Below are 17,383 nucleotides of genomic sequence, written 5' to 3'. Positions count from 1 at the left end.
ACACCTGACACCTGCACCTCTAGGCCTGATTCCATTCCAACAGGTGGTTCCCTGGCACAGGCCCAGGGAACCCTGTGCAGTACTAGCCTGCTATCCAGCTGCCATTTCCCCTCCCTTAATGCTCCGCCCCAGCTGGAGCATGCCAGGGTGGGGATGCCCTTGGAGCCCTGCGGCCTGTGCTCACATCTCTGCTGGAGGAGGTGCTTCGCCAAGCCACACTGGCAGGAGCGGGTGGATCCCTGCAAGCCCAAAAGGCCAGTTCACGTCGCTGGTGGAGCACCACGCCCTGCAGGCCGTAGCCGGATTGTGAGTTCCCCAGCACCCTTCCCTTCCTGGATCTGATTCTTACTTTTTCAAGGGTGCCCCGTGGTTTTTCTCCGCCCCCAGGGCCGCCGGGTAGGGGTGTGAGCAGGCCGACCCCTCCGAATCACTGCTGGAGTCCGTGTGGCTGAGCGAGCGGGACGACGCCTTGTGGGCCGAGGCCTTGGCCTTGCTCTTCCCCTTGTGCTTGTGCAGCGACGCCGACCGGGAGCGGCGTCGGTGGAGGTGCTTGTGCCCGCCGGAGCATCGGCCTCCTTTCTCCGGCGACACCGACCGGGGGCTCCGGGGCCCACGTCTGCTGCCCTTGGAGCGGGGGGACGGCAGCTCGGTCTTGACGTGCCCCCTGGGAGAAGGGGACGCAGAGTCCAGCCTCTGACAGGAAGAAAGAAAACAGGGGTGGGGAGGAAAGAAGAGAAGAAAGAAGGGGGGAGAGTCTTTAACGGGGAACCCCAGGCCCGGCGTGCAATTCACAACGTCAACGCACATTGTATAAGGCAGGCTACACAGAACTCTACTCTGAATCTGCCCTCCTTGCTCAGCCTTTCGACCTCAACAATGCAGCTCATGCAAATCTCCGCATGCAAAACACAAAAGAAATCCAGAAATCAAAAACTGGAGGGAGGGCGGGAGAATTCAAATGAAAACTCATTGGAACCGGAGTTTAAAAAAACCCCCAAAATCAACTGTGTGTAATCAAACAAACTCAAAAGCAAAAGAGGTTGGAAGGGGGGGGGGGGGGGGAATAAATTGGGACTTAAACAAGGAAAAACCAACCGGGGTTGTTGAAAGAAATGGACCTGAGGGGCGGGAATGACGTGGAGGGTCTTATACATGGAGTTCGGGTTGAAACAAATCAGGGTTTCAGGAAGACAGCACAGAAAGATGGTGAGGGGTGGGGGCCGGGAGATAATAGGGGTGGGGAAAACAAAGCATAAAAAACAAAAAGAAGGAAGAGAAACATAAAAAAATAAATAAAGAAAAGAAAAGAAAACTCCACAAATGTCATTACTGAAATAAACGAATGTTTCTGAACTCTTCCTGGGAAACTGTTTTAGCTGTGACTGTCGAGCCCTGCTGAGTTCCCATCAGCGCTCTACATTGACTCCTGCTTTCTGCTTCCTTTTTTTTTCCTTTTTGTTAAATTCTGATTTTTTTTTAAGTCCCTCTTGGTTAACATCCACTTACCAAAAAAGTGGCATTTCCTCCTTTAGTAGGTAAGGTATGAAGAGAAGGGAAAAGCGGGGCAATATAAGTGCATCATTAGATTCACAAAAATGCAAGAGAGAACGAGAGAGAGAGAAAGAGAGAGAGAGAGAAAGAGAGAAAGAAGAGAAATAAAACGAAACAACTCACTTCTCCTAGGCCTCGGAAACATGTGAGAACCCAACCCAAGCTGTATTTGATCAGCTCTGCTTTGATAAGTACCTTTTTGTGTCGGCTGGGGATTTGACGGCTTTTACTTCAAAAATCAAGGTCAAAGCCTTTAATGTCTGCAGATTTCACCCAGTGCCCGGCTACTTAGGCATTCAGTGGCATAATATTGGCCTGCCAGATCTAGCAGAGGCCTTTAAGGACGCTCTTTAGCGGGAAGGCAGTGAAATCCCATGGTGTGGATGGGAGCGGGTGGTAGGAAAGTGATCCCAGCAAGTTTTTCCCCCCCAAGGGTAATATTCCAGAGTCTAACCAATGGCCCATGAGGCACAAGAGAGGCCTATGAGAAAGCAGCACAATTGTACATTGACTCTTAACTATGATATGATACGAGCCTGCAGGCCAGCTTGAATCCCATATTGCGTGGAATCACTGTCGCTGGGTATGAAATGTACACAGGGATTTGCACACATGGAGCTAACGTCTGGGGCCTCGCGGTACATCAGCCACACCAGCATGGGGAATTGGGGCACCTTCTCCCCTGATGGTAACCCTATGTAGATGAGAGAACGTGCCAAGGAGGCTGTCTGGCCCCAGGAGGGTGGCAGCCTTTTCATTTCGTTCCAGCGGGGTGAAGACGCACCCTGACGACTCAGCTGCACCACCCAGAGATGACTGACAGCTCACCTAGCCAAAGCCTACAAAGGACATTGCGATCCGCCTCATGTGCCCTGATAGATAATGGGCACCAAGAAATTGTGTCTGTGGTTTCACTGTCGTGCTGTTCGTGGCATTCCTGCTGACAGGGCTCTCGTGACACTGTATAAACAATAGCTAAGTCAGACTCCTTTGGAGGAGGGCAGCATTCTTGGCCCCATTCCACAGATGGGGAAACTGAGGCACAGAGGGGCTATGCTCACTACCCTAGACTACACAACTGGAGTGGCTAGCTTCTGGGCTTCCATTGCACCCTCTGCTCACATGGACGGCCCGTGGAAGTGTGTGACATGCTGACCACAGAACCCAAGCCATCACTGTTGGTGCAAACTGCCCCGGGACTTGCAGAGAGCTGTGTGCTTGTAACTCACACAAATGTCAGTCTGGTTTGCTAGGATGTATCTTCACCCCCACCCCCACCCCAAATCCACTTTATAGAACTTAGGGCTGATACAGCTTTGGGCGGAGGGGGGAGGGGGGGGACAAGAGCAAACTATGGGCCAGTGCAGTGTCTGCTAAAGTCACTGGGCAGGCTCCCATTGACTTCAGTGCAGTTGGATCTGGCTGTATGCAGCCGAATCTCTCCAGAATCTCTGCCAGCAGGGTTAGCCTGCTTCCTATGAGCCAATGAAGAGGCCAATGAAAAGCGTTTGACACAATAAGCTGGGGCACAAGAAGGGGGGAAAGAAGGGTCTCAAGTCTACCCTTAACTCTGCCCCACTCTCATATGCTTTTCACCTTTACTGACTCTTCCCCTGCCTGTCGCAACAGCACTCTTCACCAAGTCACACCTGCTAACAAAATTGCTTTGGTCCCATGCCCAACTTCCATGCTCCCCAGTGCCACTTGCCACACGTCCTTACAGCTCAGGCTGCTGTTTACCTTAGGCTCGCGGGAGACAGGGGCAGAGGAACGATGAGACTGAAAAGGACCCATTCCACTGCCTGGCTTCCGACCTTCACTGACTGCCTGGCCTGGAATGCCGCCTGCCACTCTGGTGCCATTTCCGCCCCCCCCCCAGCTCTGCCCATGCACCTCACCTTTGAGCTGGGTTAGCCCCTTGCTAGTCCAGCCTCAGGACCTCATGTGCCTCCCCTAACCGGTGCTAAGGACACTCTCCAGCTATGGGACCAGCGTCCGATTCTGTGCTTGGGGCTGACCAGTGACAGCTGTTTACCGAGACCCCTGCTGTTCCGGGGGGTTATTGGCTACCTCTCACTCTAATTTCCGGCTCCTAAACCCAAGCGACTCCCATTCAGAGATGCTGTCCATCCCAGAGGGCGCTGCCTGCTGCGTGGGACTACATTGGCGCACGGCCTCTTGGACCACCAGGCCCTTCCCTCGAGCGGCCCAGCTTCAGCAAATGGTGCGTAGGAGCAGCCCAGGGGCTGGGACATCCCGAGGGGCCAAGGCATCCCCCACGGGGTTCTGTGCCCAACTCCCATAGAATTCCAATAAGATGTGGGCAGCCATCTAACCCCCGGGGCTCCTCCAAAAGACCAGCAGGGGTGCCCCAGATTAGGCACCTACATTCATGGTTAGGCGCTCGCGGGGCCTGATGTTGAAGATGGCTGAGCAGCAGCTGGTGCATTCAGTGGCAACAGGCCTGGTCCCACAGGGATGACAGGGCATGGCTGGAGCGCAGTGGCTTGTGATGGTTGCCTCCGAGGCCTCCCTCTCCTGGTCTCTCTCGCAGTCTCGGGGCAAAGACTCCAGCTTTGAGCCTGATCCCTGCTTCTGCAGCCAGACAAGGCCCAGGGGCCTTTTCTCTCAATGCCCTTTACTGCCTGGCCTGTCTTAGCCATCTGACATGAGGGTTAGGGTGGGGTGCATCAGCATGGCTGGCTCTCCCTGGGAAACTGATTGGCAGCCACGCACTAACCACCACCAAGCCCAGATCAGATGCAAACTGGGCCCAGGGAGGGGTAATCACTCACTGAATGGGCATTTCCCCTCTCGTCTCCTGGCCCAAGGATGTCCATTCCCCACCCAGCTCTGATTCTCCTGTCCCAGGGTTCAGTAATGTCCCAGGGAACCTCCCCCCACTCATGGTTTATCCTCCTTCTCCCTGGTGTGCCACAGCCCCAGGCCCTCTTGTCCCTGCACCATCCCATCTGGAGAGTCCCACCTTGTGTCTACCTCTGGGGACTCCTCCCGTGCCCCACATCAGGTCCCTGATTTGGTCTCCCGGCTCGGGGGTCCCGACCTCAGGCGCTTCCCTGGCATCTCAGCGCATTCAGGCAGCATGAACAAAAACACCCGTCCTAGAGAACCGAAGCTGCAAGCGGCAGCCCTGAGCTAAGCGACTGGCCATGGCACACGCGGCTAGTGCGGCCACCTGCAAGAGTTCTCTCGGCTGCACGCGTCCGGTGCCAGGGCTGTGCGGCTCAGAGGGCTTGTGCTAACCTCTGGTGCACAGGAGCAACATGCGCGCTGCTCTGACAGGCCTGAGCCCCCTTCCATACTGAGACTAAGATACGTGTTTGATGGTGATGGCAATTAACCATTGCAACGATTTCCCAAGGGCATTGAATTCTCTATCCCGGCAGGGGGGTTTCTAAAAGCTCTGCTCTAGAAACGATTTAAGGGACGATGTCTGGCCTGTGCTGTCCAGTGGGTCCTGCTGGGTGGGGTGATCACAACGGTCCCATCTGGCCCAAGCATCTACGAATCTACCCCAGGCACAAGAAGAAGTCACTCCCCTACGGGAGAGCGGAACACAGCGTGTGCAAAGCCTAGAGCGTTGCTGCCGTCGCCTCGTTCAGCACAGGAGTTTTTACGGTTAGGCTCCTGGGCTAGCTCACCCAACTGGAAAGGGGTTTAGGACTCAGCACCGCAGCGCCTAAGTGATTCGGGCACCAGGCGTGTGAAGGTATTTAGGTGCCTATGTCCCACTGAAATGAGACTTGGGCCCCTAAGTCGGTTAGGTGATGTGATGCTCTCTCAGAAGCCAGAGCCTTTGCAACGGGCTGTGGCTTTCATTCCAACCTCTCCCCATTCACGTCCATGATAAAGCACCCCTGGATTTCAATGTGCTTTGGATTCCACCCTCCCCACTGCACAGCTGGTTGACTTGAGGAAGAGGCCCGTGTCCAGAAACTGGATCGTGTCAGAACAGTTGGAGTGAGGGCAACTTCTGCCAGTGATGCCCAGCTTTCAGTGATCCACCCGTTAGGGTTCGGGCGCACCCTGGCCGTAGGCAGGGGAGATTGCTATCACTGAGTCAAGGTCTCCGGCTGAATCTTGCCTCGGCCATCCTGGCTCAATGCCGGGAGTCTGTGGGGGCGTCTCCGACATCTGGGATGCGAGGCGGGAGAAGGCTTCATCTTAAAAGGAACATGCTGAATTTTCCTGCCAAGCAAAGTGGTGATTAGCTGGGCTGGGAAGCAGAATCTGGGGAAAGCTCCGTAAGAGCTAAGTGAGGCTCTGGGAAGGACACGCCGGTGGGGACTGAAAGTCACCCTTTCTTGCTCCAAAAAGGACCTGGATGCGGCAGGGCACCTTTAACAAGTTGCTCCATGGACTGACTCCCCCAGGCCAGGCAGCCAGTATCCACTGAGCCAAGCTACACTGCAACGCCAGCCAGTGGACACAATGCCCAGCAACGACCGTGTGCTGGGGCGGGGGGGGGGGGGAGACAGCCCGCTTCATCTCCCTTCCTCACATGCTCTTCCTTGATCCTCTTGGGGTGAGACTGCGCCGCTGTCTGGCCAGCTGATCTCTTGTCACGCTGAAAATGACAGCGCGCTCATTTCAGTCCTCGTAGCCCTCTGCCAACATGGGGAGCAAAACCGCCGCCCCGATTTGCTCAGCTAAAGCTGCTCTCCAGGCCTGCCGTGGTCTCGGCTAGCCCCACGAGGGACGGAAAGAACCATCCGAACATGCTTGGTCAGGGGTAAAAGCAAAATGGGCCAACATAGCACCATTCAACCAGTGAAGCTCAACGTCACCCATGAGTAACAGATTGCCAGGACCATTTGTCAGGGGGTTTATTATTTTAAACTGACGATGCCTTAGGGGTGGCTGGGCAGGGTTGGAAAACCCCTAAGAGGCTTAGAACCCCATCCTGCAGATCAGGGCTCCCCGTAAGCTGAGTGCTTGGGCAGCTGCCCAGGAGAGAGTCAAGTGCCACCCAGCTGATCCGCAGAGCAACCACAGCCAGCTGCATGTGTTTCTACTGGTGGTGCACATCTGCCCATGCCTTGGTGCACTGAACAAAATTTATTCTGCACACAACTGGAAAAATTAGAGGGGCCACTGCTACAGACCCTTACTCCCAGTAGTCGTGGTTCCTATCAGGCGGTGTGTGGCTGATTTTGGTAGGACTGCTTATAGTGGCAATCACGATGGGTGAAATTCACCCTTGTGCCGTGTTGCAGCACAAGGCTTATCCATGCATTGCAGGCCCTCACGCTCAAATTGTAAGACCTGTGAATTTCATCGTTGTGCTGATTTGGCAGGGCCAAGCTTGTCAGAAATGAGCCCCTAATGCAGGGCTGCTGAAGCCATCCTTAGCTACTGCCTCATGCCCACAGCAGTGAATGGGGTCTCTGCGAGGCTGCTCTTTGACAGTCGGCCAAATGTCGCAGTAATCGTTTGGGAAATTAGGCACGGGTCTTTGAAAGGAATGTTTCCCCCTCCCCGCCCCAAGGTTGCATAATTGAGTCCATAATTTACAGCCTGCTCTCTGGTCCCACGTCAATGAAAGCCCATGTATTAAAGTCAAAGGGACAGAGCAGGTGCTGAAAGTTAAGAACGGGCTTAAGTGTTTTTCCATATAGGGACAATTTGCTGAATGAAAACTAAGTCCAACCAAAACGACTTCTTAGCCCGAGCCAGACATCACAAGTGGAACAAGAGGCTGATTAGACGATGGTGAAAAGAACATCTTTATATTTTCTTGCCCCATCCCCTTAATGACCTAAGGGACTAAACTTCCTCAACTTCCAATAAGCCAAGACACAAGCAGGCTGGACTAATCATTAGACTCGCTGGTCCTTCTTTGTATTTGTCATTAAGTTTGTCGTGTTACCCAGCCCCTAAGAAAACCACAGAGGAAATCAAATGGACTAGACATAATTGTACCATTTATGGAAACAAACACAAAGTCGGAGGGCTAAAACACACAGAAATGCATTCTAACAACGGAACAAGAAAAGGGGCGGGGAGGAAAAGAAAGAAAGAAAACAATTACATGGACAGAAAAAAAGGGAAAGAAGAGCATGGCTTTGCAGCTAACGGGGAGAAATAATAACGAGTTAAAAAATTTATAGAGAGCCACCAAAAAGAGACAAAATGAAAGAGAGAGAAAGAGAGAAAGAAAGAGAAAATAACATTAAATCAAGCTACGGTGCTTTTCAACAGGCTCATCTGCAGAAGTGAACGTGCAGAGGCGGACAAAATACCTACCTTCTGCTTTGTCAGGGACAGGAGTGCAATAATAAAAAAGAAAACAATAAACTCCACATTTGGAGTGCAGAATGGGAAAAAGACAATGACTCTTTAGTAACGTGACTTAGACCCCTTTGTGATCAAGTTTGCTTTGTTCTGAATGCTTTGGCTTATTGGCCTTGGTCTGGTTCTCACTGATTTTGTTCAGTGGGCAAACAAGGCAGGCACATTAGGGGAAGGGGGGTCATATAGTGGTTTCACCAACCCTCTAAACAGCAGCGCTTCTGTTCTCTTTTAAAGTCTCTACGTACCATCACAAAGTCCCAAAGAGCATGCAAGTAAAGCAACAGATGAAGGCAGAACATGGCAAGGGTTACTGGGTTATTTTGGCACTGGGGTAGGCTAGGAGTGGCCCACAGAAAGAAAAAAAAGAGAGAGAGAGAAATACCAGAGAGTGAGTGTGGGAAGAGAGAGGGGCAGAGAGAGAAAGAGGGCAGCAAGGGAACCAACCAGAGGGAAAGGATGGGATGAAAATGAGAACGGGCCATTTAAAAGGGAAGTCAACTCCATTGGAACACTGACAATATCGTTTGTCCCTGATAGGCCAATACACCTGCCAGTCTAATTTAGGGGTGGGGTTTGATGACTACAGTTCAAGACACACTCCACTGATGCTGAATAGTGATAGAAATGTAGCCGTGTTAGTCTGGGGTAGTTGAAGCAAAATGCAGGACAATGTAGCACTTTAAAGACTAACAAGATGGTTTATTAGATGATGAGCTTTCGTGGGCCAGACCCACTTTTGATCTGAGGAAGTGGGTCTGGCCCACGAAAGCTCATCATCTAATAAACCATCTTGTTAGTCTTTAAAGTGCTACATTGTCCTGCATTTTGCTTCCACTGATGCTGTCCCCCACCCACCCATTTCACAAGCTCCCTGGCCGTTTCTTCTCGGGGGGGTTGAGGGACGTGCAATGGGGCCGGTGGAGGATGTAGTAGTAAACCCTGCCGAGCCCCACTCCACCACAGCACCTTGGCAAATTACAGCACGGCCAATGCTCATGATGTTACCCCAAGACTTATGCTAGTGGGCAGGGGCTTTTAAAGCATCCGATCTTGGAGTGGTAAATACATGAGAAACGCAAATGACAAGCCATGTTCTAGTCCCTGGAGTCGTGGGGCAAAGCTCAAAGCTGCCTTGAAGTTCATCATTAAGGCCGTGATGAACCAAAGTGCCATCTGATCTCACTCACTCTGCATGTGTTTTTATTCAGTTGGACATAGTGGGTGCATTCATGTGAGTTTGTACAGTGCCTAGCACTATAGGACTTTGGTCTGTGACTGAGGTTCCAAGGTGCTACCACAATACAAGTATATAAATGCATAAGGAGACTACCAATTATATCTAGTTACCGACCTCTGTGACTTGAGAGCAGAAGCAAAAGGACATATCGGGAGGATTTTGGGGAAGAGGGGGTTAGATTTGGAATTTAGAAATCAGCCCAGTGACTTTTCTTCTCCGCACAGTTATCTTCCCTTTTAAATTCTCTGTTCAAAATATAGAGACGGAAATACAATGTTCAACAGTTGTCAATAATAAGATAACACAGCTGGTTTGTTTGTTTTTCTTCTTCACATTAACACACAGCAAAGCAAAAAAACTCTAGAACGACACGGTGACGACAACAGGAAAAGGAATAGAGAAATAGAGAGTTTGCATTTCTGTACGTCACGAAGGAAAAATAAAGACATGATTTTTTTTTTAAAAGGAAACCAAACAAGGAAAAAGCACGTTCAGTCGCCCGTCTCCCCACCCGCTTAGCCCTGCTTTTGCTGCGCAAGAAATGGAATTGTATATTACCGTTTTCAAACGGGAAGCTAAAGAAAAACACAGATGGGATTAAAAAGAAAATAAACCAAAGAGAGAGCGAGCGAGAGAGTCGCTGGAGAAAAGCACCGCCAGCGCTTGTTAACAAAAGGAACTTGTGTTTATTCAGCCGGGACTCTGATATGATGGGGCAGCAATGAAAGGACACAGAGATGGTGGGCTCTCTTGGGTAATTCCCTCATCAGTATCCATAGGACACACTCTGCCACTGCTACATCCACACATGACCTTTGAGCTGGGGGTTGGGATTTCAGGGAAGGGTTCACAAAGACTGAGGATGATCCATAAATCACCATGGGTTCGTGAAGGGGGGGTGGTCGTGCTCGTGGGGTGGGGACGTAGAAGCATAATAAAAATAAACCATATTAAAAAAAAACACAGTACAGCAGAAATCCAAGAGCAGCTTCAGGGATTGGACTGACATCTCTGCATTGGGCAATATGGTTGCTGGTGGGAAGTAGCCTCAAAGGCAGAGGGGGCTGGGGAGGGAGGAGAGGGAAGGAAAGGAAGGGGAATATGCAAATGTAAAATTGATCGTTGAAATATGCTAGAGCTATGGGATTGCTTTTGCAAAGAGTTTCTCTGCACCCCTCTCTACCCATGCAAGAAGATCTCCAAAGCCCTTCTCTTCACTTCCTGATCTGCTACGGAATGAACAGGAAATCAACCCCAGCTCTGCCCCAAAGCCTAACCAAGTCAATGCAGAGACACAGGCTGACTTCAGTAGACTTTGGCTCAGGCAGCGTCCTGACACAGGAGGCAAACGGGAGGTCTCTAATGCAAGGCTTGGAAGCACAATTCAGAGTTCAAAGGCTCCCACCTGACTCAGAAAATGGTAGAAGCCAGGCTCAGAAAATGGGAGAAGCCATCTTGGCTAGAAATCTCTAGGGAAACCTGTCACAAAGCACCGTTCTCTGTTGCTGGAGCAGAGGGAAAAGAAGGATTTCCATCCCGTGGCAATTCTGGTCCCTCAGCAGTTGTTTTTGTCCCAAAATGGGATGAAACGCTGGGAAATACTGTCTCTTCTCACAGGCTGAAATGTTCTGAAAAATTCCCATTTGGAAATGGCAAATGCTTCTCTTCTGGCAAGTGACTCATGTCGACGTTCCCAAATTGAGACCTTTCCTTTCAACTGGTTGAAATGACCCAGAGCATTTCATTTTGAGTCCGTTCAACATTAAATAGCATTTCCCTAGTGTGCCGCATTGCCTCATGGGAGCTGGAGTTTGAGTCTGACATGCCCATTCTCCTCTATAGGCCAGGCTCTATGGTCAGACTACATTTCCCATGATGCACTACACCATTCATCTAGAGGAGAAACTTATGCTCCATCATGGGAGGTGTAGTCTAGCCAGGACTGACGACCCATAGGAGAAAACAGGCTCTTCAGATACCCCGGACTACAAGTCCCATGAGGCAATTCTGTAGGTTAATACTGAACTGACTTAAAATGACTTAAAACAGTTTGAATTTCAACAATCCAAAATCGTTGGGCAATTTAACCCTAAATGAAATATTTTGCTTCCGTTTTCCTGGTGGAAAAGTGAAAATTTTCTCCCAGAAAATTATGATTTTGCACAAACTATTTCCGTCCAAAATTGTTTCGATGGAAAGTTTCTGACCAGCTCCCTCCTTCCTTTACAGCAGGGGTCTCCAAACTACGGCCCGCGGGCCGGATGCGGCCCGCGAGGCCCTCTCATCCGGCCCGTGGAGACCTTTTTGTCTACGGAAAAAAAATTACGGAAATTTGCATGCGAGATCATCAAAGACCTCCAGCTGCAGTTTCAGCAGCGGTTTTCTGACTTGGATTCAAAGGCAGAAGAAGTGAGATTGTTTCAAAACCCATTTGAAGCAGATGTGGCCAGTTGCCCAGATGAACTGCAGCTGGAAGTCATTGAGTTGCAAGCAAATGACCTCCTTAGGGACAAGTTCAAAATAGGACTGGTGGGTTTTTACCAGTTTTTGCCCAAGGAAGACTTTCCTAATGTCAAAACTTTTGCATCAAGGTACCTTTCAATCTTTGGAACAACATACCTGTGTGAACAAACATTTTCAAGAATGAAATATGTGAAGAACAATTTGAGAACAAACTTGTCCGATGATAATCTCAGGTCACTGTTGATGTTAGGGACAACAAATCTAAAGCCAGAAATGTCTGCTATTTTGGCATCCAGGAAACAATTTCACCATTCACACTAATACAGGTGTTCATGTGTAGTGTATCAATGTGTTATTAAATAATAACTGAATAAAATAATATTAAATAAATAATTTAAAACAACATCCATGTTTTGATTGTTTTTTATTTGGACCTCAAGTGTGTAGTCGGCCCCCAAACTGCTGTTTGATAGTTAATGCGGCCCTCGGGCTGAAAAGTTTGGAGACCCCTGCTTTACAGTATTCTGCTGGGGGTGCAGGACCAGTTTTTTGTAAGAGCGGGAAGGGTCCTCAATGACAGGTCGTACTGCCAACTAAAACCCTCCAAAACCACACATTAGATCAGTCAATCAGTCATGAGATTGTCTTAAAAAGTCATGAGATATTTCTAAAACAAGAAATGTGCTGCTCTCGCTGAGGGAAGGCAATTCTGCCTAGTAGATCACACATGGCACTGGGAATCTAGAGAACTGGGTTCAATCGCTGGCCCTGTGGCTGGGTGACCATGCCCAAATCACTTCCCTGCCCTATGCCTCAGTTTCCCCATCTGTAAAGTGGGGCTAGTGACCTTCACCACCCTTGTGAAGTGCTTTGAGATCTCAGGATGAAATGTGCTATTGAAGAGCAAGGTTTTTATTATATACTTTAATTGCTTCTTATACAAGCCTCCATATTTTCAAGCATTTTTCCACAATTGTGAGAGCTAGAAACTTACGGAAAAAAAAGGAGATGCTCTTGTAATCATCACTTTAGGAAGTGGCATTAAGAAAAACTCCAGACAGCAAAAGGCCAGCAGTAAAACTGTGAAAACTGGCAACACAGGACAAGCTCATGGAGGCCAGAGCTGGTGGAGGAGCAAAATCCCTCTTCATGGGCATTTGCAAGTAAAAGCGCTGGGTTCTATTGGCTGGGATTGACGTCAGCTCGCTTGTTGCTCTTGAGTATTCAGCTGGCTGACGTGGGATTTCCAGAATCCTCACGAGCAATGATCTGTCCAGACCTTTGTCTAGAGAAGCACTTTGCTCACTAGTTTCCCGTTTGAGCTCAGGAACCAAACTCACGCCAGGGGGAGACATTTTCTGACCAACAAAGGGGTTAAGGGCACAAAATGCCTGGCACTTGCCTCGCCCTTTGCAGAGCTGCCATGCACCCCACCTGTGCCCCCGCCTGCCAGTGATGCACAGATTTCCTGCCCAAGCAGCTGGACGGGTGGGGAAAGGAAGCAGCCCAGCCCCTGCAGAGTGGCGGCCACAGCCCTGGGTAGCCTGGAGAAGCCGATAGTGAGCAGGGGGCTTGGAAGCAGTCCGGGGTGCCTCTGGGAGGGGGGACCCTTCTTTGGGAAGCAGAGAGAGGCAAGTTGGGGGTGGGGAATGCCTGAATTCTTGGGGAGCTGGTGGGCTGTGGCAGGCTCCCCATTCTGTCCCTGCCTTGCACTGTCTCAGCCTGAGCCCTTCCCCTCCTCTCCCCCAGCCTGTTCCCTGTGCCCCTCTCCTGCTCCCCACTGCTATGTGTGCAGGACAGGTTGCTTCCCTTCCCCTCTGCAGGCAGGGCACCATGCATGGGGCAGATGGGGCGCGGGGAGACAGATGAAACACTGCTGATGCCACAGCAGCCCCTGCTGGCCAGGTGTAGCAACTGCTGGGACAACCCAGCTCTAGCCGCCCTGGACAAAACAAAATGGATCCAACCCCAGCCACGCTGAAGACCAACTTCTGATCTACGACGCCCTGCGGCAGCGGCGCTCCTCTGGCCCGGTGCCCAGCAGGACGTAAAAGCAGGGTCTAAACAGGTCTGTGCGGAGTCTACAGCCCACCCTGGGTAACGTGGACAGGTGAGCCCTGAACAGCTGGGGTTCTGTCCCAGAAGTCCCTGTGGGTTTGTTTCCCAGAGCCCTGGCTGGAGCTGCATGGGCTGAAGCCATGAGGATTCCAGGATTAGCTGGGAAAAAAATGCAACAGCCTGTTTTACAATTCAGCCCTGGGGTTGTAAGGTCCCCTGGCCTCTTATACCAACAGCCCCTGGCGTGGGCCCAGTGGCTCCAGCGCACCACTCCAGCTGTGCATGCCAGCAGGTGCTAGGACACGCTGCTGAGTGCCTGGTGCCACGGGGTGCCCTGCTCACTGGCCATGCCATGCCACGGGCGTTCTTGCCTCATGGGCTAAGTCTGGTGCTGGCCTGTACCTGAGAGGATGCTGCTGTTGAAGAAGGATCAGTTAGAACAGTCCGAACCCCCTACCTCACCTTTCATTGCAAGATCTCAAAGCACTTCGGGTGACTCCACCCATGTCAGGGGGCTTCCTCTGGCTGCAAAGCAGAGGAGAGAGATCTGGCTCTGGGGTATGCGTTGAAGGCAGTCACACATCCCTGCTGTCAGCGGCAGGAGAACCACAGCCAATGAAAACAGCAGCTCATTGGAGGCCGCCAGCATCCCAAATGAGTCATTCACCTCTCGGACAGCGGAGGCTGGGCTACCTGTTTAACAGGCTGGCGTCAGTCATCATCTCCCTTTTACGGAGGGGAAACTGAGGCCCAGAAAGTTTAAGTGTTTCACCCAAGAGCATACAGTGAATCAGTAGCAGAGTGTGTCCTCATTTCATTATGCCCAGTGTCTAAAGTGGAGATTTTCAAACCCCACCATTTCCCCTTCCTTCCAGCAACTGGGAGCCGTCATCAAGCATTTCCCTGTCCCTAGCTCTGGTTCTGACATGTTTCGCTCAGTCAAGTCCAGCTGCCATGTACAGCAAGTCAGTCACTGCCAAAATCCCAGATGGATTCTGCCCTGGGGTCGAACACTGTGCTGGACTGGTCCGGATTTCAACTGGGGAGAACAGGGACTGGAGGGTGGCAAAGGAAGGCTGGTCCGAGGGTTAGGGCAGTAACAGAGTTTAGTTCCCTAAAATGCCACAAGTTCTTTGTGACCCTGGTCAAGTCACTTAGCTTCCGTTCCCTGGCTGTGAAATGGGGATCATGGCAACACTTTAACAGAACCGGCACCATGGATCCCGGCCTCACAAGCGACAAACACTGGAGCTTTCAGCACAGCCGGTCTCTGTCGGAATCTGCAGGGTCGCTGACATCGGAATGTTTTGCAGGAATGTGTCCAATTCATTTGAATGTCATTAACAACGGCTAACCAAATTGTGTGGGCTCTCTCATTGCCTTCTGAGAATGCATCAGATGTTTCATTTTGACTTTCTCATTTGGTTTTCTGTAGACTTTTATGTTAATTTTATTATTGCATATACTTAGCGTTAATAGTCATTTATACACACACACGCACACACACACATTATATTATTATCTAGCATTAACTAATGTTTCCGCATAATGAGAACAGAACATTTCAGTGTTTCCAACTTGAAATTTTTCAGAATTTCTTTCCTGTGACAAACGGACTTTTTGCTCCAATTTGGACCAGAAAAAAAGGGGACAAGCCGGACTCTCCGGTGGGAAGGGAATTCTGCTTTCCAGCCCACTCTCAGAATGTGGGTTCAGAGCTCATGAGGTGCCCAGGCACCACGGTGACGGGGGCCAAAGAAGGACCTGAGATAAAGAGGCAAATCATAGCAGGTCTGGGTCTCCCTTTACAAAGGCACTTCCGTGGTTTGGAACAGGGTGCAAGAGGGGAGGGCAAAACCAGCTCAAGCACCGTAGTGGCACATTGGCAAAATAAATCTGCTCAGAGGAGTTTAGGGCTCCATCCTGCATGGTGCTGCTCCATCGGTGCATGAGAATAGTCCCACAAGATGTGCAGCAGGGTTGGGCTCTCACAGAGCTGTGGGCGACTTCCGCCGTGAAACCCGCCCACCACATGGACGTGGGCCGGTTTGAGGACAGACCAAGGTTCTCCGCCTGAAGCCAGGCCCGGTTCTGAGGGACTCCTGCTCTGCATGGCCTCAGTGTGGGACCGACGGAAGCTCTGCAGCTCCTACTGGGTTTTCCCTCCTTGACTTTTTGGGGCTCACTTGAAGCTCCCGGAGTGAGCTCCACATGGAGAGAAACCAGGGCTCCCTCCCCAGTTCCCTGCCAAGCAGCAGGGCCCCATGGGCTCAGGAAAGGCCCCAAGCATCGTGCGAGGACGGAGGCTGGCGCCAAAGAGGGCGTGAAGACGCCAATATCTCTTGCCAGAAGGATTGAGGTTGGCCAAGATCACACTAGGCTGCAGGCCTGTTGCTCGCTCCGTTGGGTGGTCCGCAAAGAGCGGAGGGTGGAGTTAGAGGGGACGGTAGGGGAGGATCCCAATGGATGCGAAAGGAGGGCACCCGCTGCAGGGCGCTCCCTGACTCTACCGCCACTGGGCTCCTTTCTAAGCGGGCTTGTGCCGCTCTGGCTAAGCCAGCCGCCCAGATGCATTGTGGGAAGGGCGGCCTGCTTTCACCGCCTTCCTCAGCGATGCTGCTGGGCCGCGGTTAATGAGTGGGGCACACTGGGAAGCGCCACCCCCTGCCCCTCCTCAGCACTCTTGGGAGGAGTCCATGAGGATGGGGGTGGGGGAGGCAGCTGGAAAACCCCACTTGCTGCTCCCCTCAGGTGTGTGGACTAGGAAGTCTTGATACCGACTGCAAAATATACCTCAGAAAGTGCTTCCTTCTCCCATCCGCCCTGCCCTACGGTGACACACGGCCAGCCCCCCAGCACAGCGTGTGGCCGCCCAGGCCTGGGCCCTAGGTGCAGGCCAATGGTGATGGAGAGGGGGGTCTATCTATGGCCTGGCACCGAGAGCCAGGCTGCTCCCGTGGGATCGCGGCGCTCGCATGGTGGGTTTGCCGGCCCTGGCTTTGCGCGCGCCGGGTGAGGCAACGAAAGGAGGAGGACAGATGCCAGGGGGAAGGGGGGAGGTTGGTGGGGGGGAGATGTGGAGGAGAGGGGAGGAGGAAGGAGGGGCCAACCGTGGTAACAGAAAAGTGTACGTACATTCTGCTGCTTGTCGCCCGAGGTGCCGTGGCTGTGCCGGCCGTTCTGGGCGCTGCCCTTGTGCCCGTTCTGGTGCGGCGTGGCCGAGCGGCTGTCCCAGGTGCGAGAGGAGGACGGGCTGCGGCTGGAGCAGAGGCTGCTGGGCTTATGTCCGTCCTCTCTGTGCTTGGGGGTGAGTCTGTGGGAGAAAGCAGAGGGCAGATGGCTGCAGGCGGGCTACTGAGAGAGGCAAGGGGGCAGCTATGGGCTGGGTGAAGAGGCAGGTGGCTGGAAGGTGAGAACCTCGCTGACTGGTGGGACTGTCCCCTGTGCCCCCTGCTGGCCTTGCTCCGTGCCTCAGTTTCCCCCTCCAGAGTGGGCCCTGTTGCCTTCCCACACAGCCTGGAGGTGCTGCTGCAGCTCTGGCCAAGCCACTGACCAAACCTTAACCTCTCCCTGGGTAACGAGAGGCCAAACAATCCAAAGGCTTTTTCACTCGCTGGGCCTCTCTCCAGCCCAGCACTCTGGGACAGAGCCCTGGCCGCTCCCCTGGATTCCTTCCAGCCCCCTCCCACCCGCCTTTCGGGGCCTGCCACAGCAGCCCCTGTGCGCCCCGTGGTTCCTCCCCAAACGGCTCTCTGCCCT

The 17,383-nt window shown here is 52.1% G+C and overlaps 1 protein-coding gene across 2 annotated transcripts in view; it reads right to left on the bottom strand.

Annotated features, from left to right (window-relative positions):
* Positions 1–17,383, bottom strand: part of LOC102452366 (uncharacterized) — an 87,797-nt gene that overhangs the window by 11,773 nt on the left and 58,641 nt on the right. For both annotated transcript variants that reach the window (XM_075904953.1, XM_075904954.1), the window contains 2 exons: positions 16,760–16,937; positions 350–693 (listed from right to left, as the gene is read on the bottom strand). In XM_075904953.1, the coding sequence (XP_075761068.1) occupies positions 350–693; positions 16,760–16,937 (522 nt within the window). The remainder of the gene's footprint in view (positions 1–349; positions 694–16,759; positions 16,938–17,383) is intronic.

The sequence above is a fragment of the Pelodiscus sinensis genome, chromosome 21, assembly GCF_049634645.1.
Source record: "Pelodiscus sinensis isolate JC-2024 chromosome 21, ASM4963464v1, whole genome shotgun sequence".
Classification (NCBI taxonomy): domain Eukaryota; kingdom Metazoa; phylum Chordata; order Testudines; family Trionychidae; genus Pelodiscus; species Pelodiscus sinensis.
This window is presented reverse-complemented; position numbering and strand designations above follow the sequence as displayed.